Source organism: Eurosta solidaginis, chromosome 1 (assembly GCF_040869045.1).
Source record: "Eurosta solidaginis isolate ZX-2024a chromosome 1, ASM4086904v1, whole genome shotgun sequence".
NCBI lineage: Eukaryota > Metazoa > Arthropoda > Insecta > Diptera > Tephritidae > Eurosta > Eurosta solidaginis.
The window spans coordinates 339,200,114-339,225,510 of record NC_090319.1 but is presented as its reverse complement, the minus strand read 5'-3'; the positions used below and the strand labels follow the sequence as shown (position 1 = coordinate 339,225,510).

At 35.9% G+C, this 25,397-nt stretch overlaps 1 protein-coding gene across 25 annotated transcripts in view; it reads right to left on the bottom strand.

The window, feature by feature from the left end:
* CASK (peripheral plasma membrane protein CASK) overlaps positions 1-25,397 on the bottom strand; it is a 471,051-nt gene that overhangs the window by 101,451 nt on the left and 344,203 nt on the right. For 10 of the 25 annotated variants that reach the window (XM_067762350.1, XM_067762351.1, XM_067762357.1 and 7 more), the window contains one exon: positions 21,510-24,152. The exons of the other annotated variants lie outside the window; for them this stretch is intronic. In XM_067762350.1, the coding sequence (XP_067618451.1) occupies positions 21,510-22,040 (531 nt within the window). In that variant the 5' untranslated portion in view covers positions 22,041-24,152. The remainder of the gene's footprint in view (positions 1-21,509; positions 24,153-25,397) is intronic. 25 annotated transcript variants of the gene reach the window in all.

Below are 25,397 nucleotides of genomic sequence, written 5' to 3'. Positions count from 1 at the left end.
GTATGGTGGAAAAACCCCCAAGACAAAAACAAAAAAAAAATTAATTTACCTTCGAGGAAATATGGGCGAGATTCTCTTCTAATTTGCATCGTGCCAAACCACTTCCGAGCGGCTACTTCGCTTAGAAAAATTTATTCTTAAAAGAAAAAAAAAAGAATCTCAAAAATCAATGCGAGTTTTGAGAGATTCATAACTTGTACTTCCGTAGAATAAATTTAATTTCAGTCTCAAAAACATTCAGAGAACCTCAAATTTAAAGTTCGAAATTGTCGATTTTTTCGAATTTCCGAAATTTTAGAAATTTTTTTTGGGACTTTCGAAAGTGTTTTTAGGATTGGCTTTTTCTTTCGAAAATAAAAAAACAATTTAATTGATGAAATTTGATAAAAATTGCCACTGCTCTTTGTTCGTTCGCAGCTGTAAATCGATGAGTATGCTTGCTATTTATTGCTGTCAGTACAGTACCTTAGATGTTGCCACTACGACTGCGTCACCACGAACGATTTATCCGTCAATCACTCTTGCCTCAAAATACTGTTGTGGCTGTGCTATTCTTACTGACTTTGGAGATGTGGTTATAAAGTTTTTGTTTGCTTTTAGCTTCGGGAGTTCGTTTCAATGCCTTATCTTCTCACACATATGTATGTATATATGCTCTCACACACAGATGCTGTCTAACCACATTTCATTTTTAACATTTTTCTGCGCGTTAATGTGTCGCATATGTTAGCAATGAGCTACTTTCATAACACTCAATGACATATATAGATATTAAGCACATCAAGAAATGTCCTTGGCCCATAGATATACAAACATACATCCATAAGTATACATATGTACGTAAGTAGCTGCGAGGCATCGATTTAAATGTTAGACAGCCCTAAAGGCTTAAAAAAACATGTGACACATAGCAAAATTGTCCTTAAAATTCTACAGCCTAATTAAACAATTTTCACAATAAAGGATTAACCAACAAACATTTGTAAGTATCTTGTTGTTGTATTCAAGAATGTAAATATGCTATTATCATACGTCACATGGTCTAGTAGCTAGTCAACTTCATTAAAACTCTTGTGTGACATATGTACATGTACATGTAAGTAAATAAATATATACATAACACTCAAGACGCAATAAAACCAGGCAGGTAGTACAACAACATATATTTGACGGTCCTCATAGTCCGGTCATGAATTTAAAAGTAGCAGGAAGGGACAATTTTTGGTACCTTTTTGCTACTTTTTAGTACTTTAGCAATGTAATGTGCGAAAAAGAGTCAAACTCGATATACCTTACACATTGGAAACGGGAACATGACAGAAAAGTGATGAGAAAACAGAGGCAAAACGAAGAAAAATTAGAGAAAGTTGTAGGGAAGTAGGAAAAGTAAAGAGACCAAGAGGAAGAGAGTAAAAGTAAAAATAAGGGTAATGGTTTGAGAGAAATTGGTAAAAAGTGGTGGTTTACCGGAGTAGTAAGAATAATAAAGGATAAGGTTAAGAGTAATAGTGATAGTAAGACTTGGATATGAACAAGAGCAGGAAGAGTAAGAGGAAAAATTTACGGAAGAATGAGAGGGACAGGGAAGTAATGGGCCGATTAAGGTAAACTAGAAAATCAGAAGGAAGAGGTAATTAAAAACGAAAGGCAGGTGAATGGATAGAGAAAGTCGGCACCATTTCTGTCGGGTTTGATCATACGGTTATTTCATGTTTATTTAAACGTTTCCAGAGTCAACCAGAGCTGTTTAAAATCAAGTTTTAATAGGACACATATTTCATTTTTGCAATCAAAGAATTTCTATATAGAATGAAGCGTCGATGCTGTAAAATCTCTGCCGCTTTATATTTTTACGCCAGCCACCATTTTCTTCTCAATCATTCTACCTCATAACGCTTCGTTTACATAAATAAATTTTGGCTCTCGGGATCGTGTACCGACGATCCCCAGCTTTCGTATTACAAGCCTCCCAATACTCTTCCACGATTTCATGTCATTGTTCCAGGTCGTAAATCATGTCAAAAGCCTCGTTTCCATATTCCTGCCTGTTGATAAAAGTGAGTGAAATCGAGGCGCCGATGCTGTCATAGCCATTCAGTTACGGCGCTAACAGATACACTAATATTTTTTGAATCCAATAAACAGAAAACCTTGAGCTGAGCCTCGAAACGTTCAAGTGAGTAGTAAACAATTTAGTAAATTTTCGCTTGTTGACTTAACTCTGTCCCAGACACGAAGAAGTGGGTAAAGGAGAAATCAAAAAGTACTACTTCAGGGCCTTTCCGGATATACTTCCGCACCATTTTGAAACAATCTTGCGGCTTTTTAAATTTAGAATGAAGTTGGGATGATTTTACGGACATTGCGGTAAAGTTTCTGGACTATCTGAGAAGAGCTTCATTGACGTATTATAGGTAAGAACTCAAATTGAAGAGTTATCGGCTTTTTATCGAAGTATTATTGGCCTCTTGTCGAAAACTACTAATGTTCGTGTAGTCGATTCGATTTCGACTTGTTATCGGTGGGTATGTGCCTTGTCAGCAAGCCCAATAAGAACTCTTTAAGAAAGTATACTTCACGAGCGGCATAATTTCCAAATTACCGCGAATATTTTCTGAAATAGTACAACGATATATTTATACTATGGATTGGTGAAAGGGAGCACACATACATGTTTTCAAAGGATGTGAATAACTATCAAACTTTGCTACATCAACTGGAAATAATAATAATGTAATTTGATGGGTGCAATGTCATATAATTGGTTCTCAGCCTTTTTGTGGAAAGAGCTCTCAGTCTGCGCTAATTTAATATACTTAAGAGAATTTCATTTGAATATGAAAATGGTTTTGATAACCATCAACTGCTAAGTCTTTTTCAAGAGCGGTCATTGTACTACATGATACCTTATTAATGGTACGACCTTCTAAACACGACTTGCAAAGAGTCGTTGCCTCATGCAGATATGCCTACAACAATTGTGATCACTAGCTTGTTTTTTAAAGCGTCAAAAAAATATAAATCGAAGTTGTTTTGTTCAAAAATCATATTGTGACGAATATTAGCACCACTAAGGGATACTATCATCTCTAAGCCGATACTAAGCAGTGACTCACCATACCCATATGTTAATACGAGCAGCGGAGAGTAACGAACAAACACATGCATATATCTGAGATACTCCCAAAAGTATGCAATCATTTGTGCAAGTATCACTCACATATACACGCGCATGGGCTATGAGAGAAGCTATAAAATCGTGCATCTGTAGTTATAGCTGATAACTAACTAGTAAATTCTAGAAATAGAAGCGCCTAGAAATATATCAACGAGGAAACCAAACAGTATAAAAAGCAGCAACAGTTGAGGCACGAGAATCAGTTTGATTTAAGCAAACTATCAGTTGCGAAGTATAAGTGTTATTGTGAATTACTTTAATAAAGGCCATTTTGCATTATTGAATAGTGAAGTTATTTATTCAACAGTTTAGTGATTCGAACGTTAGTAGAAGATTGCAAATAATAGGAATTGCAGTAAATTCGTTACAATTGGTGTCAGAAGAGGAATTGTTGAATAAATTCTGAAGATTTTGAATACAACTTGGCAAAGTTGAGTGAATTAAAGATCCAGCAACTGAAAAAGGAGTTGGAGAACCGTAGATTGAATACAACCGGCAATAAGACCGAACTTCAAGCACGGCTACGAGAGGTAATAGAGTCGCAAGGAATTGATGTGGACGAGTATGTCTTTTATCCTGATGTGGAAGAGCCAGCGACTAAAATGGAGGAGAAGATAGATACTAGCAGTGTTGAAGCAAATGTCGTCACAAATATCAACCATCATCTCAACTGGAATCGCAGAAGACATATATGACATCCAAGATGGAATCACAGGAGACACGTATTGCAGAAATGTCGTCATAAATGACACCGAAGATTGAAGTTCAGGAAAAACAGATGTCATCCCAACTGGAAGAACAGAAGACATATTTGGCATCACAACTGGAAGAACAGAAGACATATATGACATCTCAGTTGGCTGAGCAGTTGAAAGCCCAAGAGGATCGCATATCCTCGCATCTGGAGGAACAGGAAACAAGATTCTCATCGCAGCTGGAGGTTTTTAGCGAAAGGCAAGATAAAATGGAGGCCGAGATGGATGCTTTGAAGGATCTGATTCAAGAGTTACAACTGAACCGTCCAATCACTTCAACGTCTACTTTGAAGGTAAAATCCCCAACGTTTGATGGTTCTGTTCCTTTCCAGGTATTTAAGCTGCAATTTGAGAAGACGTCAGCAGCGAACAACTTGACGTTGCTGCATTATTCGTGGCTTTAGAAGGACCAGATGCTGAGATACTACAGATCATCGCAGAGTACGAACGTAACAGTTATGAAGCATTGATGGCCGCTGTAGAATGACGGTACGGAAGCGAACACAGGAACAGATTTTAGAATTGCAAAACCGGTACCAAAAAACTAACGAGACTTTGCAGGAGTTTGCCTCGGATGTTGAAAGATTGGCTCATCTAGAAAATGCGAACGCACCTGTGGAATACACTGAAAGGATAAAGATTCAGAGTTTTATAAATGGCATACGGGACGTCGACACAAAGCGAGCTACATACGCAAGCCAAAAGCAAACATTCACAGAAACGGTATCACATGCATTGACTTAGGAAACTGCCTCACTATTGAGTAAACCAGCATACAAAGCTCATCCTGTGGAAGTAGAAAGCCCAGAGTGGGTAGATGCAATTTTGGAAGCTTTAAAGGGAACGCAAATGCTTTAAGTGTGGTAAGCCAGGGCACATTGCACGTTACTGCAGTACCAACCCTAATAGTTCCAACTTGGGTGGCCGTAAACGCAAAGCTGAGGAGATAAGCAAGAGCGAGTCAGATGTAAAGACCGAAAACTTGCCCCAGCTATTGAATGTCCTGTGATATCTGTGTCGCAAATTGGAAGAAACTCGAGCAGTCTTACCGTCATAGGAAATGTGGATGGCAAGGAGCGTGTACTGACTGTAGATACGGGCGCATCTCATTCCTTAATCCGATCTGCCTTGGTCAACAGGAGAGTAAAACCGTTACCTGGAGCAAGGTTGCGTACGCTCACAGGCGAGTATGACCAAGTCCAGGGAGAAGTGATATGTGAAGTCTTAATTGGGAAGGTCATGGTTCTACACAAATTCATTGTGGCGGAGATTGTTGATGAAGTCATATTGGGAGTGGACTTCTTAGTTGACCATGACATCAGGATCGATATGCGGAGAAGGATTATACGCTATGAGAACCAGGATGTGCCACTTAACTTCAGTTTGGAAAAAGGGCTCAGCAGTAATCGAGTGCTGGTGACAGAGATTCGACAAAAACCACAAAAGTCAAAGGCCGCATATCGGGCAAGGGTTGATGGACCGAATGGGCCAAACAAATCAAAATCGAAGGTACCTGCAAGAAAAACACTGGCACTGACAAACCCTAATGGACGCACTATACCGACTGAAGGAATTTTCCACAACAGTTTAGTGATTCGAACGTTAGTAGAAGGTTGCAAATGAGAGGAATTGCAGTAAATTCGTTACAATATCATCGTTCACTCAACAAATCTAACAACAACACTTTGCATCTCTTGAAATTGTATGCAGAACTTTGAAGAATTTTAAAGAACGCTAAGCTTTAAAAAATACATATCTTCCGATTGACTAAAGGAGAAAAATTTAAAATAAAATAATATAACTTTCGAAGCGTGCAAGGAGATGTGAAAATTTCAGGGAAATCGTTGATTCAAAATCCAACGGCAGGACTAGTATCCGTGGTAAGCCCACATTTCCATCTAATTGTATATACAACAAGTAAGGAAGGTTAAGTTCGGGTGTAACTGAACATTACATACTCAGTTGAGAGCTATGGTGACAACATAAGGGAAAATAACCATGTAGGAAAATGAACCGAGGGAAACCCTGGAATGTGTTTGTATGACATGTGTATCAAATGAGAGGCATTAAAGAGTATTTTATGAGGGAGTGGGCCATAGTTCTATAGGTGGACGCCATTTAGGGATATCGCCATAAAGGTGGATCAGGGTTGACTCTAGAATTTGTTTGTACGATATGGGTATCAAATGAAAGGTGTTAATGAGTATTTTAAAAGGGAGTGATCCTTAGTTCCATAGGTGGACGCCGTTTCGAGATATCGCCATAAAGGTGGACCAGGGGTGACTCTAGAACCTGTTTGTACGATATTAGTATCAAATTAAAGGTATAAATGAGAGTTTTAAAAGGGAGTGGTGGTAGTTGTATATGTGAAGGCGTTTTCCAGATATCGACCAAAATGTGGACCAGGGTGACCCAGAACATCATCTGTTGGATACCGCTAATTTATTTATATTTGTAATACCTGCCAAGATTTCAAGGGTTTTTTATTTCGCCCTGCAGAACTTTTTCATTTTCTTCTACTTAATATGGTAGGTGTCACAACCATTTTACAGAGTTTTTTCTAAAGTTATATTTCGCGTCAATAAACCAATCCAATTACCATGTTTCATCCCTTTTTTGGTATTTGGAATAGAATTATGGCATTTTTTTCATTTTTCGTAATTGTCGATATCGAAAAAGTGGGCGTGGTTATGGTCGGATTTCGTTCATTTTTTATACCAAGATAAAGTGAGTTCAGATAAGTACGTGAACTAAGTGCAGTAAAGATATGTCGATTTTTGCTCAAGTTATCGTATTAACGGCCATGCGGAAGGGCAGACGGACGACTATGTATAAAAACTGGGCGTGGCTTCAACCGATTTCGCCCATTTTCACAGAAAACAGTTAGCGTCATAAAATCTATGCTCCTACCAAATTTCAAAAGGATTGGTAAATTTTTGTTCGACTTATGGCGTTAAAAGTACCCTAGACAAATTAAATGAAAAAGGGCGGAGCCACGCCCATTTTGAAATTTTCTTTCATTTTTGTATTTTGTTGCACCATATCATTACTGGAGTTGAATGTTGACATAATTTACTTATATACTGTAAAGATATAAATTTTTTTGTTAAAATTTTACTTAAAAAAATTTTTTTTTTAAAGTGGGCGTGGTCCGTCTCTGATTTTGCTAATCTTTATTAAGCGTAAATATAGTAATAGGAGTAACGTTCCTGCCAAATTTCATCATGATATTTTCAACAACTGCCAAATTACAGCTTGTAAAATTTTAAATTACCTTCTTTTAAAAGTGGGCGGTGCCACGCCCATTGTCCAAAATTTTACTAATTTTCAATTCTGCGTCATAAGTTCATCTCACCTACCAAGTTTCATCGGTTTATCTGTCTTTGGTAATGAGTTATTGCACTTTTTCGGTTTTTCGAAATTTTCGATATCGAAAAAATGGGCGTGGTTATAGTCCGATATCGTTCATTTTAAATAGCGATCTGAGATGAGTGCTCAGGAACCTACATACCAAATTTCATCAAGATACCTTAAAATTTACTCAAGTTATCGTGTTAACGGACGGACGGACGGACATGGCTCAATCAAATTTTTTTTCGATCCTGATCATTTTGATATATGGAAGTCTATATCTATCTCGATTCCTTTATACCTGTACAACCAACCGTTATCCAATCAAACTTAATATACTCTGTGAGCTCTGCTCAACTGAGTATAACAAAAGCACATCAATAAATGTCATACCATTTCAATTCGAATGATAACCTGCAGGAAACTAATTATATTCAATTGATTTGATACAATTTTCGATATTACGAAATTAAGCTAATAACTGAACTACTTAATTTGTTCATAGAAATCATTTACAAATCAAAGCAAAAGTTTTGGTTGGAAAAGCAAAAAAAAGATTCAAGTGGAAAAATTCTTACTAATTGGATTAGTTACATTCAAATGATGAACGATAGCTTCAGGCGTTAAGGTCATTAAATGACATCAACATATGTACATACATATGTAATATGTAAACATTCATACATAAATATGTATACATATACAAAACACAACCGCAATGCTTAGAGTTTTGCTTTTGACCTAGAAATTGATGTAGTAAGTATATATCTGCATATGAACATTAGTAAATTAGGTATTAAATTATGTAGTTAGCGAACTATGTGACTAACTCTTCAAAATACACATATAGTATAAGGGTGTGTCGATAAATATTGAGTCTTCCTATCAACAAATTTTAGTAAATCTCTTTGCCGGTTGTTGCACTAATTTTAAGTCACTTTTAAAATCGCGTAGCAGGCAACAGCAAGGGGAGATTTTGTATTTAATTAGTAGCTCGAAATGGAAGTTTTTTTTAAAAGGTGTTTGAAATGTTGAATCATATCAGTTCGAGAAGTACTGTGTGGGAAGGACCGTTTCGTTGATGAGTTATTTCAGAAAACTTTTAATAAAGCCCTATTTTAGAAATTGTTTCAAAAAAGCCCTAACCGCGTTTAATTTCAATACATTTTGACATTTTGTGGGGCGTTTAAGAAAAAAAATTTAAACCGGGTGTTTTTGAAAAAATTCTCAGATATGGCGTTTTCGAACTGGGTGAGATAAGGTGGTGTACCACTCAGCGGATTGGACGATAAATTTACAAAGTTCGTATGCATACAGAAGCAATTATTCAACCTGCTTAAATTGTTTTCATGCTCGCACGGAATTGAAAAGAGGTCATTGGTATATCCACCGAATAATTTTCGGGAAGAATGTGAACGGTCGTGCCCCCCTGGTTAGCTCATCAGCTCTACAGACGGCTCCAATATCCATGTGCTCATTTCTGCATATCTTATTGAGGGACATGCGTCATTCTGTGGTCGACATAGGTGCCAAATTATTTATAGTTCCGCTTATTGCTAACATTTCTTATCATGCCACAATGATTGGGAAGGTGAAAGAAGATGTCTAGTCTCAGATCAGATAAAATAGAATTGGCCGTACAACAGCGTATAGATCAAATGTACCACTATGAAAGAAAAAACCTGCGATACACTAATTTCTCTTTTACATTTAGCCAGCCTTTCACCGTCAATCTTGGGTGGAACAAGATTCGTTGTTTTGAACCTTCAGGTGGAGAGATCTAGCTCAGTTTTTCAGGGTTGCAACCAAGTCCCGAACTTCTTGCCCAGTTATACATATAGATCCGATAAGGATGCCTCCATTAGATCACAAATACATCAAGTGGTTTTTACCTGCATAATAACACAAATAAAGACCGAGTTGGCATTCATCGTATCAGTTAATTAACGGTCAACACCCAAAGTCCGCCTTGGTGTGATGGTAGCGTGCCTAGCACACCGACGATGCAGGGTTCATGACCCGGGGAAAGCAACGTCAAAATTTTAGAAACAAGTTTTTTCAATTAGAAGAACCTTTTTTAAGCGGGGTCGCCCCTATGCAGTGTTTGACAAGCACTCCGAGTGTATTTCTGCCATGAAAAGCTTCTCAGTGAAAACTCATCTGCCTTGCAGATGCCGTTCGGAGTCGGCATAAAACAAGTAGGTCATGTCCTCAGCCTAAAATCCATTCGCTTAGGTTATTGCGCCTTACATTTTTATTTTTTTCAACACCCGAAGTAGCGGAAAGAAAATACCCTCTTTTCGGGCTGCCTCTTCTTAGTTAATCTCTACAAAAACTTCTAACGCCATAAGTCGCTAAAAAGTCGACCAATTCTCACGAAATATCGTTAGAACTTCGCTTTTCTGTCACATATATATCTAGGTACTACATTTCAGCTTGCATATTATTAATTGATCGTGACATTTCTCTTTAAATTTATTCTTAACGTATATGACGAGAGAGCACACGCCTCGGTATAATATGTCCCTCTTCGTCCGGATTTAATAGACTTCCCAACTTGCTTTAGTTAAAATTTTGCCAAATAACTTGTATTTGAAGCGTCTGGTTACGTTTTTAAGCCTTCAAGCGTAGAAGCTAAAGCCTGTCAGCAAAATTGTGTTCTTAAGCTAAGTAATTATATCCGAATCTTCGCAACATCTCCAATACACATACACCACAATAGTTTCATACCAACTATCAACAATGATGACAACAAACAATCGTGTAAATTCAAGTCTTTATAATTTGGAAATCTGTGACCCCAACACACGCTTCAACCACTATAATTTATCACATACTTGCACAAACAAGGCGACACTGTGACAATTTTGGTTTTTCTGTGTTACTTAAGTTAATGTGATAACTTAACGTTGTGTATTATGTGGTTCTAAGGATGTGTTGTGTTAAAACTGTTGGAAGTGACCCACAATATGAATAATGGAGCAACAACGTGTGATGTTTACATACATACATATGTTTATTGTAAAAGTATGATAAATGCAGATATGATGGAATGAGCAGTTTTTGGTATTGGTTTTTTTGAAAATGTTTGACTTTTTTTGTTGTTTTTATTTTAGATGAAGTGATTCAATCTACAGCGTAAATAATCTTACATGTCGTTGACACATATCCAGCTGTTCTCAGTTTAGACACAGGATTAGTTATGTGTTGATGGGTGTGTGTTTTTTTTATTTGCTTACCTGAAAGATATAAAAAAGAGAAACCAAGAAAGATATATGTTGAGTGTATAGGATTAAAATGCATTAGAAGTTAAGTAAGTAAACATTATTTAAACTAAGTTAGTTTTCATTTGGTGACTTGTATACCACATACCAATACCAACTGAATAGCCGTGATAGCCCAGTAACCATCGTATTAAACCAGTTTAGTAGTATTATGTATTTCCGACCAGTTCTTGTTGAATCTGAAGGTATATTATTAGCTTTTCCGGTCTAAGTTTTTTAAGTGTGAAATAAAATTGCATTATTCCACTTTTCTAACCCAACCTTTCGCTAATAACTTTTTAGCATCATCAGGGGTATGTGTTTATTTGTTAAATCTGTTACAAACAACAAAATACAAAAAATGTTAAATTACATACAATATATATTGAGTTTGATAAATCCGTATGAAAAATCAACTAAAAACAGATAATAATACATAAAAAACCAACTTACAATATTGCACTCTGCCGAGGGTTTTCTTTTCCTCTTTTGAAATTATTTAAGACTATTGTTTTTGAACATACAACACTTTTGAAAAACATAAAACCATTGAACATTTATGGACATTAAATCAATACCATCTTAACTTTATGGGAATCTCGTCAATACTAAAAGCTATTTTCCTAAACACGTAATGTAAGCAGATGCTATATTGTCTGTATCTTCTTTCTTGTTAATCGTCTTTTCTCTTCTTTCCATGATTCTCAAGCTTTCTAAAGTGTATCTTGTTGTTTCTTTTCGTTCCCTGTCAATAATCTTCGCATTAGTAAAGTCAGCTGAGTGTCCACTTGATATTATGTGTTGTGATAACGCTGTACTGTTCTTTTGTTTTCTTATATACGCTTCATGTTCGCCCAGTCTAACACCTAAGGGACGCTTTGTTGTGCCAATATATATTTTTCCGCATTCGTCCTTTGGTTTGACAATGCTATTTTGGAACTTAAGCAACGATTTGATATAGACATAAAATTTATATGTAAATATGTGGACGATCTCTTGGCTATAATTAAACGTAACGACGCGAACATTATTCTAGATATTCTGAATAAATATATAAAAATGAATTGCTGTTCGTTAGTCTCGCTAAAACTCGAGAACGGCTGAACGGATTTATCTTATCTTAGTCTTGAATTATTCGTGGAGGTCTAGGGAAGGTTTAAAAGGTGAGAAATATTCGAATACTTGCCGGGAAAATACTCAAAACAGCATATTTCCTCGAGATATAGGCCAAAACGTGGACCCGGGTACCCCTAGAGTGTGTTTATAGAATATGGATATCAAATAAAAGCTGTTGATGAGTGCTTTAGTAGAGGGTAATTTTCATACCCCTGGGTGACTACGGTCTCGAGATATAGGCCAAAACGTGGACCCGGGTACCCCTAGGGTCTGTTTATAGAATATGGATATCAAATAAAAGCTGTTGATGAGTGCTTTAGTAGAGGGTAATTTTCATACCCCTGGGTGACTAGGGTCTCGAGATATAGGCCAAAACGTGGACCCGGGTACCAATAGCGTGTGTTTATATAATATGGATATCAAATAAAAGCTGTTGGTGAGTGCTTTAGTAGAGGGTAATTTTCATACCCCTGGGTGACTAGGGTCCCGAGATATAGGCCAAAACGTGGACCCGGGTACCCCTAGAATATGCATATCAAATGAAAGCTCTTGATGAGTGCTTTAGTAGAGGGTAATTTTCATACCCCTGGGTGACTCGGGTCTCGAGATATAGGCCAAAACGTGGACCTGGGTACCACTAGAATGTGTGTATAGAATATGGCTATCAGATGAAAGCTGTTGACGAGTGCTTTAGTAGGGGGTAATTTTCATACCCCTGGGTGACTAGGGTCTCGAGCTATAGGCCAAAAAGTGGACCCGGGTACCCCTAGAATCTGTTTATAGAATATTGATATCAGATTAAAGCTGTTGATGAGTGCTTTAGTAGAGGGTAATTTTCATACCCTTGGGTGACTAGGGTCTCGAGCTATATGCCAAAAAGTGGACCCGGGTACACCTAGAATGTGTTTATAGAATATTGATATCGAATGAAAGCTGTTGATGAGTGCTTTACTAGAGGGTAATTTTCATACCCTTGGGTGACTAGGGTCTCGAGATATAGGCCAAAAAGTGAACCCGGGTATCCCTAGAATCTGGTTATAGAATATTGATATCAGATTAAAGCTGTTGATGAGTGCTTTAGTAGAGGGTAATTTTCATACCCTTGGGTGACTAGGGCCTCGAGCTATATGCCAAAAAGTGGACCCGGGTACACCTAGAATGTGTTTATAGAATATTGATATCGAATGAAAGCTGTTGATGAGTGCTTTATTAGAGGGTAATTTTCATACCCCTGGGTGACTATGGTCTCGGGATATAGGCCAAAATGTGGTCAGACGGAAAAGGCTTATTAAAATGTATGCAGATTGGCCAAATTTAGGGCAGGACAACGTCTGCCGGGTCTTCTAGTTCTGAATAAATATCACAGAAAACTGCAATTTACAATGGAAATGGAAGCCAACTCCAAAATACCTTTTCTTGATGTCTGCATCCATAGGGAGAAATACAACCTTTTTCCTGTCTGGTATTCAAAACCTACCTCTTCTGGACGCTTAATAAACTACCTTTCCTCGCAGCCGACCAAATACAAGATTAATACAGCAAAAAATTTCATACATAAAATTTTGACCTTAAGCCACAAAACTTTTCATAATGCCAATATACAAAAAATTTATAATATTTTACGCAGCAACTTATCCTAATAATTTAATACGAGAGCTAATAAACCAAGAAATCCAGCAACCAACCTAACAAAAGAACAAATTTAGAAACGAAAGCAACGAAACAGTTTTACAGCGTGAAATACATACCCAAACTTACCGAAAATATTGATCATAGCATAATAAAAACAACAAACACAACACTTGCCTATAAGTCAAACTGCACTTTGTCAACGATATTTACAAGAACAAAGTGTCCTGTAGATCTCCATCAACAAAACAACGTCATTTACGAAATTACTTGCAAAGGAAAACCAAACGACGAATGCGGCAAAATATATATTGGCACAACAAAGCGTCCCTTAGGTGTTAGACTGAGCGAACATGAAGCCGATATAAGAAAACAAAAGAACAGTACAGCGTTATCACAACACATAATATCAAGTGGACACTCAGCTGACTTTACTAATGCGAAGATTATTGACAGGTAACGAAAAGAAACAACAAGATACACTTTAGACAGCCTGAGAATCATGGAAAGAAGAGAAAAGACGATTAACAAGAAAGAAGATACAGACAATATAGCATCTGCTTACATTACGTGTTCAGGAAAATAGCTTTTAGTATTGACGAGATTACCATAAAGTTAAGATGGTATTGATTTAATGTCCATAAATGTTCAATGATTTTATGTTTTTCAAAAGTGTTGTATGTTCAAAAACAATAGTCTTAAATAATTTTAAAAGAGGAAAAAAACCCTCGGCAGAGTGCAATATGGTAAGTTGTTTTTTTATGTATTATTATCTGTTTTTAGTTGATTTTTCATACGGATTTATCAAACTCAATATATTTTGTATGTAATTTAACATTTTTTGTATTTTGTTGTTTGTTGTTTGTAACAGATTTAACAAATAAATACATGCCCCTGATGATGCTAAAAAGTTGTTAGCGAAACGTTGGGTTAGAAAAGTAGAATAATGTAATTTTATTTTGCACTTAAAAACAAAACTTAGACCGGAAAAGCCTAATAATATACCTTCAGTTTAGTAGTTGTTTTCGAAAAAATTTTGATACTTTTTTACATTCGTTTCAATGCGGCGGAACACAGAAAGCATTTTGACTGCGTACCCGTTTTTCATATTCGAGTTAAATTTTTTTGCATTGTCTGTGGAAGGAAGGAATCTTGGATGAAAGACCCAGACAGTAAAACTCAAAAATAGTTTTGCATTCTTGGCAAAATGTCTGACAGTACAACTAAAAATCACCGAAAACTTTCACTAAGGGCGCTTTAGACGCGCTCCTTGTAAAAAACGTAAAAGGTCAGTAGGACAATAACACGAAATTTGCACCTTGAAAAATGCAACTTCTCGTATTGGAATTTTGTTTTCTCCAGAGGTATATTATTAAATGAAGCAAAAAAATGGTTGCATACTTAAAGGCTGCAAATTTCCTAGTACCTCGAATATGTTCCAACAAAAGATTTTCTAAAACATTTCAATCCTTTAACAATACTGTCAATCTAGGATATAAAGGCCGAGCTTCTCTTCTAATATGTAGTTACAATTGATATCAATATAGTCCCATTCAAAGCTTTTCTAGCAGAAGCTTCTAAATTATGGATCTTTGTTTGAAAGGCGATAGGTAATTTTCATTTCGAGTCGCAAGCATATCTAAAATACTGTTATCATGGATTCATGCTGATCACGGGTACAGCCCCCTTCAGTGACGGATTCGTCATAGGTGGCATTGCGAAAGCGTCGTCTGTGGGTTATTGGAGATTGATTAATAACAGTGAATACCTGCAAACGAAATTTCCGTCCCTCTAATATCCCGCCAATCAATTGCGGCTTGACCATGGTGAAGTGAGCTGGATAAAAGGCAATACAGCTGCTAAATCCAACACCATCCCGATTTACACGATACATAAAACCTTAGAGACCCCTCGACAAAAGAATAGGCACACACCAACTCTTTGTCGATTTCAAAGCAGCTTCTGACTGTGGCAGTGCCGTCCAAATACGTATCTTCATGTTTACTCTAATGTATGGCACAAAATCAGGAAAGGTGTTGAAAGAAGATGAGATAGCCCTGCGAATTCTCGAGAGAAAATTGTTCGTAAAATTTGTTGGGCATGGCAAGGAAGCAAACGGTATATATCGCGGGAGGACCAATGATGAAATGTACGCGATTTTGTGCAGGTATGAATCCTGTGCAACGCACAAAGTGTCTAAGTTTTTCGCTGGTTGGGTCATGTTATGCGAATTGATGAAGGCGCTCCTGCATAGAAGGCAGTTCTATCGACATGCGTATGTATTTGTTAGTAGGAGATCAGCTGTAAGAAGACTTTAGCGATAACTTACTTCTATTGAGAGGTTTAAGGTTGATAGTCTTTCTACAGCTGATTTCCTGCTGCCAAATACGCACCATCTCGGTAGAAATACCTTCTGTGCAGGACCGTCTGAATAACAAGACCTAGCCATTGAACTCTTGTGCGTTGCACTATGCAGGAATGTCTATCATAGCTTGCCAAGTGAGGAAAAAAATACTATAAGCGGCTTAGCGACAAATAATGAATGAATATCCAGCACAGAAATGTGATTTCTTTGAGACAAATGCCCCTATTACGGTTTACAACTCAACTTAGTTGGGTTGTAATTAAAACAACTCAACTTTAAGACAACTCAACCCCTGCTTGGTATTACGAATTACAACTTATTTCAGTTGAAGATGAATTGATGTTGCCAACCTAAAAAAAGTGATGATTTGACAGATAAATGAACAGCTGATCAATTTGTGGTGGAAATTCAAGCATTTGCAAAAGTGATTTTTTTATTAATAGCAAAATGGATATCAATTAAATAATCAATTAATATATTTGTTTTATAACGACGAAAATTTTGGTGACAAAATTGACATGTCGCGAAAACGGAAAAAATTCGCATGACCACTCCATTCCCTTGGAACTACCAGCACCAAGTAAGAAAACGTTTAAGTGCACTGAAAGAAATGGTGCTAGTAAAATCAACAAATCTGTTCTGTTGTTCTTGACTTAACGGAGATTCGGTGAAATTGATCGAATTACGATTAATTCTACAGAGTTCTTTGTCAAGAGAACAAATTAGTTTAGTAATTTCAACAGAACAGAAATTGTAGCTCTTAAGTTAACAAAATATTGTTAAATTTACAGATTCCTAATCAATCTAACTAATTTTTTTGTTAACACAACTGATCTCACTGGTCATTTCAACAGCGATCAACAGTCAATACATGAGCAAATTACAAAGAGAATTTTACGCTCACTGCGCTCTCTACTTTGTACTTATGACGATGGTGCCACTTGTTAAAAAAAAAAAACACCAAAATAAGAAAACCACCAAATCGAAAAAAACACACAAAATGGGAAAACAACAAAAAAGCTAGTTTTTCTGTTATCAATAGAAAACGAAAAACCCTTTTTTGAACACCTATTTATCGGGTACAATTTTGCAACTTCTCCTCCAAGCGAAATGCAAAATTGCGCCCTCTTGTTGCAAAAGTTTTGTTTGAACGAACAGACTTTTTCCAAAGTTAGTAACATTTTGTTCGAGTTTTTACGAATTTTCACTCACGCGAACGAATTTAATAAAATAATAAAAAACATCCTTTTTTAATGTTGATATGTCTGAAAACATAAAAGTTTGAGTTGTTTTGGAATCGTTTCAACTTAAAGTGTTACGGAAATTAAACTTGCCGAATTACATGTTAAGTTACTCCAGTGGTGAATTACTTTCTTGCGATTTGATTCTTTACTTTTCTATAACTTGCAAGTTCTCTATTTAAAATGTTATGTCAAAAATTTATACTAAAAGTTTTGTTCGAAACAATCAAGTGTGGCAACTACATGTGAGAGAAGAAATTGAGAATGAGCTGAGCTGCAACTGAGAGAATTGAGAAACAGTTTTGGTACTACTATTTTCATTTCTATTTGCAAAGAGAAGTTCAAAACTATGAATTAAATATATTAAAAATATAAAATTTGGTTAAAGTGTGTTTAATAAAACAAAATAATAAATTGTATAATGTTTAATGTGTGCCAGTATATTTGATGTGCGCCCAATTGAAGTTCGGTTAGTAAGTGCAACCGTGGTGTGATGTTAGCGTGCTGCGCCTACCACACCGAATGCCCTGGGTTCACACCCCGGGCAAAGCAACACCAAAATTTTAGAAATAAGGTTTTACAATTAGAAGAAACTTTTTATAAGCGGGGTCGCCCCTCGTCAGTGTTTGACAAGCACTCCGAGTGAAAAGCTCTCAGTGTAAACTCATCTGCCTCGCAGATGTCGTTCAGAGTCGGAAAAAACAAGTAGGTACCGTCCCGCCAATTTGTAGGAAATATTAAAAAGGAGCACGATTGGAAGAGAAGCTCGGCCTTAGATCTCTTCGGAGGTTATCGCGCCTTACATTTATGTTTTTTTTTTGTCGCAACAACTTTTTCTGTTCATTTGACTACTAAATCGGTCAATTACGAATCAACGATTTGTGCGCAGTTCTTGTTGCGATGGATCGCATTGAATTTTTTTTTTTAATTTTTTTCCGTCAGCGTTTTACAAGAAGGTGCCCCATTTAATTTTTTTCAAAAAGTATCAAAGGTGGTATCAAAAGACACGTTTCGACATCCGTTTTAAGAATCCGAAAGCGGAAATTAAAAATGCTATTTCTATCGAAAGATATTTAGAAAAATCCATAAAATGGCCCCGAGAGGGTCCGAAATGTGAGGCCCGATTCATAGTTTTTTTGCACAGAACACCTTTCTGCGTTGGCGGCCTTCGGCCGCGATTTGTAAAAATAACCCTGGGTGAGCCCAACAGCTTTCTGCATTAGTGTGTACAAAAAATCTGGCATAATACAACATTCACATGAAAATTTGAACCGAAATAATATGACAGAAATGTAATTTAAAACTTTTGCTTTCGGATTCTAAACACGGAGGGCGCAGCGTGTCTTTTGATACCAACTTTGAAAACTTTTGTTAAAAATTAGGTGGTGAACCATCCTGTAAAACTTTACCTTTTTTCCAAACAACTGCTAAATTGTATGAGACAACTGCTAGTAATCAGTTGTCAGATTTTGATGTCTTTGGCAACTACACCAACACAATGTTGTAAATGGTAATGCCACAAAAAGTTGCAAGGCAACTTCAACAGACACTGTTTTTGACAGGTTGAGTTATAAGCTGTAATACCAAATTGCAAAATTTCAACTGAAATCGGAGTTGAGTTGTAAACGGGCAAAAGTTCAGCTACGACTCTGTTCTCGATAAGAGATTGCACCTACAGATGTTTGTAGCAAAACCTACATAAGCCGATTTTTTAGACATTTTTGTTTAATTTAGGATTTGCTCAGACCATGTGCCCTAACCGAGCCTTACCTGTTTGCAATCATAGGTTCTATATCTACTTAAGTTGTATTTTGTTATTGTTGTTTTAATAAATAATGCTTTGGGCAATAATGGCATTAACAAATGAAATACTTTGAATGAGATTTTCGCAATTAAAAAAAGTAAAAATTATTTCTCACTTAGAAACGTTGCGTATGTACATTAGACTTGGTAGAAAAGGGCTAATACGAGACCAGCTGTATATGTGAAGCTTAAATTGATCCTTATACAGCCTCAATCGTTTTTTGCTTTGAGTTTGGTTATTTAACAGCAAATGTTATCTTGCTTATATTAAATCCACTTGTATGTTTGTAACTCTTCCTTTTCGTACATAAAAAAAATATGTTACGTATACGCAGCGGTGCCCGTTTTTAAAGGGGTCGCGGATATGTTTGATAGAAGTTGGTTTTTTTTAATAAGGAATTGTGATTTCTTTAAATTAAAATGTCATTTTTTGGTCTTTTAATGTCCTTTTGAGCTCCAAAGTCGTTTTAACACAGTTACATCTGCTAACGAGCTGTAGCCCCTTAAAGTATGCTTCTCGTTTCACTAGACGATGTTAAGCAGACTACGTGAAAGCAATTGCAGGGCTTATAAGGACTTTAGATGTAATTATAGAGTTTCTCAAGACCAAAATAACAATATATCAAGTTTAAAAAAAAAACAAAGTTACAATTAAATTTCGTCGGTATTTATAAGGATAAGTGAAGCAAAGATTTTCAACTTTATTATTTTTCATCCAGGATAATGATCATCCATATTAACCATCGAAAATACGTTACTTGCTTTCGTAATTCTTTATATCGTTATTAAAAAGCTGAGGTACTTTAATGTACGTGTATTTCGATTTAATTACCGCATTTCAAATGTGACATGTGGGCGGCATTAAATTGTGATTGGTACGTGGCATACGACATACTATATATGGTATTTATACATATATATGACATAAGATTACAAGATGTTTATATAATAAGGTGATGGCAAGAATCTGGGCTTCCCTCCGCATACATTAAAGAAAGCAATAAAAAAATTGGTAAATAGAGGCAAGGATATTTGTTTAGTTAATGGTTTCTTTGTTTCATTTTACGCTTTGCTGGCAAACTTTGTGTGTTTATTTTTGACTACAAAATAAGCTCAGCTGAAAGCAATAGAAGCATTTAACATACATATTTACATAATTGAGATATTCGTTGTAACATTGCAAAACGTTCATTATACAAACTCTAAGAGCATGCGTGCTTAAGATAGAAAGGCTGTTTGGAATTTGTATGTATATGTGTATATATGGGTATACCTTGGTATAGCTAACTGTGGTATACCCGTAGATTTCCTACTTATATAAATAAAACAGAAAATATATCAAAAACTCGAACGCTCGCTTTGATTGAACTGGATTTCACACTTGTGACCATTTCGGTCACTTAAATCAAATATTAAATAAGCTCACTTTGAGGCAAGTGTACACGCACTCACACACTCAAACACAAGCACACATACACCCCACATACAGCTGCGAGCACTAATAAAGCAACAATTTTGAAAAAAAAAAAACTGTTTCAATAATTTTGTTCTTTTTTTCACTTTCCTTAATTTTCGAAAAAATTCGAATAATTAAAACGTGCTTAAAAGTGTGCACGTCAATTTCTATTTTTTGCGTATTTCTGTTAATTTAAGAGAAAAATTCAATGAGTTCTGTAACTTAAGCTTTGCAAACAAATTTCGAAATGGTCTTCGAAAAAAATCGAAAATGTTTTCGAAAAAATTCGAACATTCTATAAAAGCTAAAAAGTTCAAAAACGTTTTCGAAAAATTTTGAAAACGTGGGAAGTGTTAAAAGATCTTTGTGCAGTTTTTCCCACTGAGAATTCTTAGACTTTTTTTCTAATACGCAGTTCTGTAGCCCAATCAACTTTAGGGTAACAAAGCACAAAATGTAATTCTCTGAAAATTGGCATTGAGGTTTGACAATTTCTTTTCCGCAGTATAAAATCCAAAACAACTTAAAAAAAGAAAACAATATTCAAAAACCCGAATTAAAGAGACTTACAAACTGTACTCTGTAGGACTAAAATTGATTGGGCTACAGAGCGGTGTACTCAGAAAATTATGAAAACTTTTAATAAAAAAATCGAATTTTCGAACATTTCTCAAGTTTAAAATTTTTTTTGAAAACCGCGTTTGAAATCGGTTTACATTTTAGTAACACACTTTATTGAAGTTTTTTCTTAAATTAACAAATATATCGAAACAAAATTTTTATTTGCATACAGATTTTTAGACATTCTTGAGTTTCGAATCTTTTTGAAAACATATTTGACAGACTATACAGACTAAGTAACACAATTCATGGAAGTTTTTCCTTATATTAACAGAAATACAAAAATTTATATTTTTGGAGGTTTTTAAACACATCTGGCATTTTAGAATTTTTTCGAAGATATTTTCGAAGTTGGTTTGCAGAACTTTACTAACACAATTCATTGAAGTTTATTCTTAAATTAGAAAAATATCAAAAATCTCAACTATCATGGGATATTTTAAACACTTTTCGAGAACGTTTTTTATAATTGTTTGCATAAATTTTTCAACATAGTTAATTGCAAATTTTCAAGAATTTACCTCAATTAAATATATAATAAAATTTGTTAATAATTTTTACTATAATTGTCTTGCTCGCGGCTGCACATATCGTTGGCACTTCTTTAGACGGATTTATTTAAATAGGATGGGGAAGTTTGTATTGATTATATATATGACATATCCATACATAGGACATACATACTTAAACATACTTCACAAACAACAACAACAAAAGCAAATTTTGATTACCTGATGTCCAGAGCATATTGAACCATTTGGCGCACGCACACGAAATGGACTGTGTATTGGACACGATGTACGCGGTCCCCAACGTGAGGCGCCACCACCACCACCACCACTAGCACCAGCTGCCTGCATTGAATTAAAACTATTTGAACTACAAGGATTGAAGAGTGTGTGAGGTGGTGGTGGTGGTAATGCTGATGATAATCCCAAACTCAAACTTCTCAAACCGCTTAAGCTGCGACAATGACTGGGACCACGCGTTGACGACGAGATATATGGCAATGTATCACAACCAAATAAATTGTTGCCTCCCATACGTCCACTACCATCGCCTATACTCATACCGCCCAGCGATATATGTGAACCCAATAGACTGCTACTGCTATGTAATGTATTTCGTCGATCGCTGAGACCACCACCGCCGCCGCCAATGACACTGTAACGTCCACCGACGCCGTCGCCACCGGACATCAGCGTTTGTTGTTGTGGTGGTGGTGGTACTCCACCCGCTATTGGTATGCCATGATGACACATTGGTCCGCTGTAATAACCAGCGCTCCCGCCTCCACCTCCACCGCTGCTGCTGCCGCTGCAGCTGCCACCGCCACCGCACGTTGATATTTGCCCCACCGCTGCAGCTGCGGCAGCATTTTTCGCTGCTGCCGCTGCTGCTGCTGCCGCTACCGATGTTGTTGAGCATTGACTACAAGCACCACCGCTAATTCCAACAACTCCACCACCAACAGTTGCACCAACAACTCCAATTAAACTACTACTACTTTGCACAGCGTGTGGTGTCGTATGAGCGTTGATAATACTGCTGCTACTGCCGCAATAATGATCCACGGCAAAACTATCTTCGCTACCAGAGCATTGTAGTCGTCTATGCGATGGCGGCAGCGGTGGTGGTGATGATGATTGCCTTGAGTAAATGTTTATTTAGTACGTAAATTAGTGAACATTTTCCATATTACGGTAGTGGAACAAAGAGAGCGGCCGAGAGGAGGCAAGTGATACGTGACACACTTAAACGAAGCGTCAGAGGTACAAGAGTCGCAGTAATTGCTTTGAAGAGCACTTTAGGACGCTACCAGTTGAATCGCAGCCTACTTTTGGGCGCTATATCACTGGTTTTGTGTTATCTTTTCGCAATTCTTTCTTTAATATCTCGTTGTTGCTGCCGCAGCTTATCGTTTTTGGTTGTTGTTTTGCTATTTGCTACTCTGTCACCAATGTTCAATAAAAACTTGTGGTTTTTATCTACTCATAGTTCTTAGCAAACTCCTGTTGCTAGTGCTGCTTTGAGTGTGCTAACTTTTCTTCTTGCTGATGTTGTAATAGTTGTTGCTATAGTATTTGCTGCTTGTGCGCCTGAAAGTAGGCAAGTTGCTCGTGGGCGTGTACACTGTTGCTTAGTCGCAGAGGCGTTACATGGTAATTCAACATCATCACTGATGGATTAGTTTGTAATCCTCTCTTGGCTCAACTTGGTATATTTTTTGTTGTTGATTAAATTTTCTTGTTGTTTTTACTTTATCTAAGCTTGCTAGTAATTTTACTTGTGCATTTTGTTTTTCTTTCATATGCACGTTTGTGTGTGTAGCAGTCACTAAGTACAGCATACATCGTCAAAGGCTGTATGTTCAACACTCAATTTCGCAATGAAATCAGACCATTTATTTAATGGTAGTTCTTGTTCTTGACATCTACAGCCTTCCCCGTTTGTTCACATTATATGATTGGATTTTTTTCCAATTTTATGCGCATTCGTCGTTGTCCTCCTCCCTCGTCGTTTTGCAAGTTGATTTCGCTGACTTTTGCTTATTCGTTTTTGGTTTTGTTGCAAAAACTTAACGTGTCGTCTGATGTATGTATGAACGTTTTTATGCTTATTAGTTTGTCCTTTTTTTGGTTTTACTTTTCAATTATTTTAGATGTGTGTGTATGTGTTTGTATGTATGTATGTCAATCAATAACAACAATCAATAACTACGCCTAATGGTATGTAATACCAATAATAACAATTGTAAGGAGAGCACTGTTGGTTCCAAAACGTACGGCATTCATTTTGTATATGAATGTGCATATGTATGCATGTATTTACATAAGTATGTATGAATAACTACACAAACTGTTAAGCGAGTACTGAATTTATATTAACTTTGGCACGATGCTTTTACTTAATGCATAAAAATAAATTTTTTTATTGTTAGGAATACATTTTTATTATGTTTCTTTGTTCTTTTTTTGTTTCGTATCCAATTTATTTATAACTAAATTTTTAAAAAATTGTCTACTCCTTTTTTTAATTTTTATCACCGTACAAAATGTACATGTTTACTATTTATAAACTCTGTTTAGTGTATATATATACAAACACTTGTAGGTATTTGTGTATTTATTGTATGGATTTGTTTCTTGGTTTTGTTTTTACAGTAGTAATTGATATCGAATTTGTGCGCTAATTTTAAATAATTTTTTTTTTTAAGTTTTTTCTTTTAATTGTCTTATTTTCAGTGTTTATTTATGCATTCGCATCACATTTTTTTCACTAGTTAGAGTTTTTTTATTTAATTTAAATAATTTATTGATTTATGAAATTTTTTTAACTTTTTTTTTTAATACAAATAAACTTGCATGCGTGTTCTGAAATAAATGCAAAAACGATAAATTAATTAAATTTTTTATACATTTTTTCAGCAGATTGTTTGATTGTTAAATAAAAAATTTTAACCAAACAAAAACAAAAATAAATTTTATAAAACAAAATAAATTTCAAATAAACAATAAAAAACAAACAGAAATTAAACATATAATATAAATAATAAATTTAAAATATGCAAAAAAATTAAGATACATACATAAATTTGTATACGTGCAATCAAATCAAGTCAACGTTTTTAGAAAGTAATAAAACTACAGCTGCGCAAATCAAAGCATTGAAAAAACTATTTTTTTCTATAAGAATAGCCCTGTCTGGAGCAAGGCTCAAGCACTGAGTTGCACATCAGCCAAACCCATGCTATTCCGTTACATGAACTTGGAATGAAGTTTTGTTCTTGTGCTCTTTTTACAAGCCACTCACACAGTCTTATGGATTATTTGCAAAAATTGGGATTAATTTTGAATGATTTTTCTAACTTTCCACAAATTAAAAAAAAAAAAATAAAAAATGTTCTTGCAAAGTTCGATGCGTACATATTGAGTTGTACGTCTAGACAACTCATGTTTTCTTGGGAAAAACTTTACAACAACTAAGGCATGACGTAGCTGAATGCGTTTGTAACCATTTCAACTATCGTAGGAGTGCGGGTTCGAATCCCACCCCCGGGAAAAAAGGCTTTGAAGAGACTTATGTTTTTGGTTAACTAAAGCTAGCTCGGGGTTACAATCACAACATACGAAACTTTAACAGAAATAAATAATTTCGTGATTTTTGAGAAGAGCTTCGTCGGGTTCTTATCGGTAATAACAAACACAGAAGAGTTATTGATTTACACGGCTTATTATCGAAAGCGAATCATTAACATCGAGTAATCGGTTTGTTATCGGCTTGTTATCGGGTTATAGATATGGAAGTATGTCATCGATTTTATATTGAAATTGTATCGGTATATGTTTCATAAATGAATAAAACTAAGAAACACGCTTTTTTAGCTTACCGAAATAAAAATTAGAAAATAATTTTTAATCACAAACAGTTTATGTTACAGTATGTCAGTCTCCGTTATCCATGTGTCACACCCCGCATTAAGTTATTGCCCTTAAAACATGGCCAAAAGTTTCGACTGACCACAAAGCCATTAGAAGTGTTCATGGGGTCAATTGACCGTATGTCCATCAAATTTCAGTTACCTCATGATAAAGTTGTTTTATTATTATCGGCCCTTG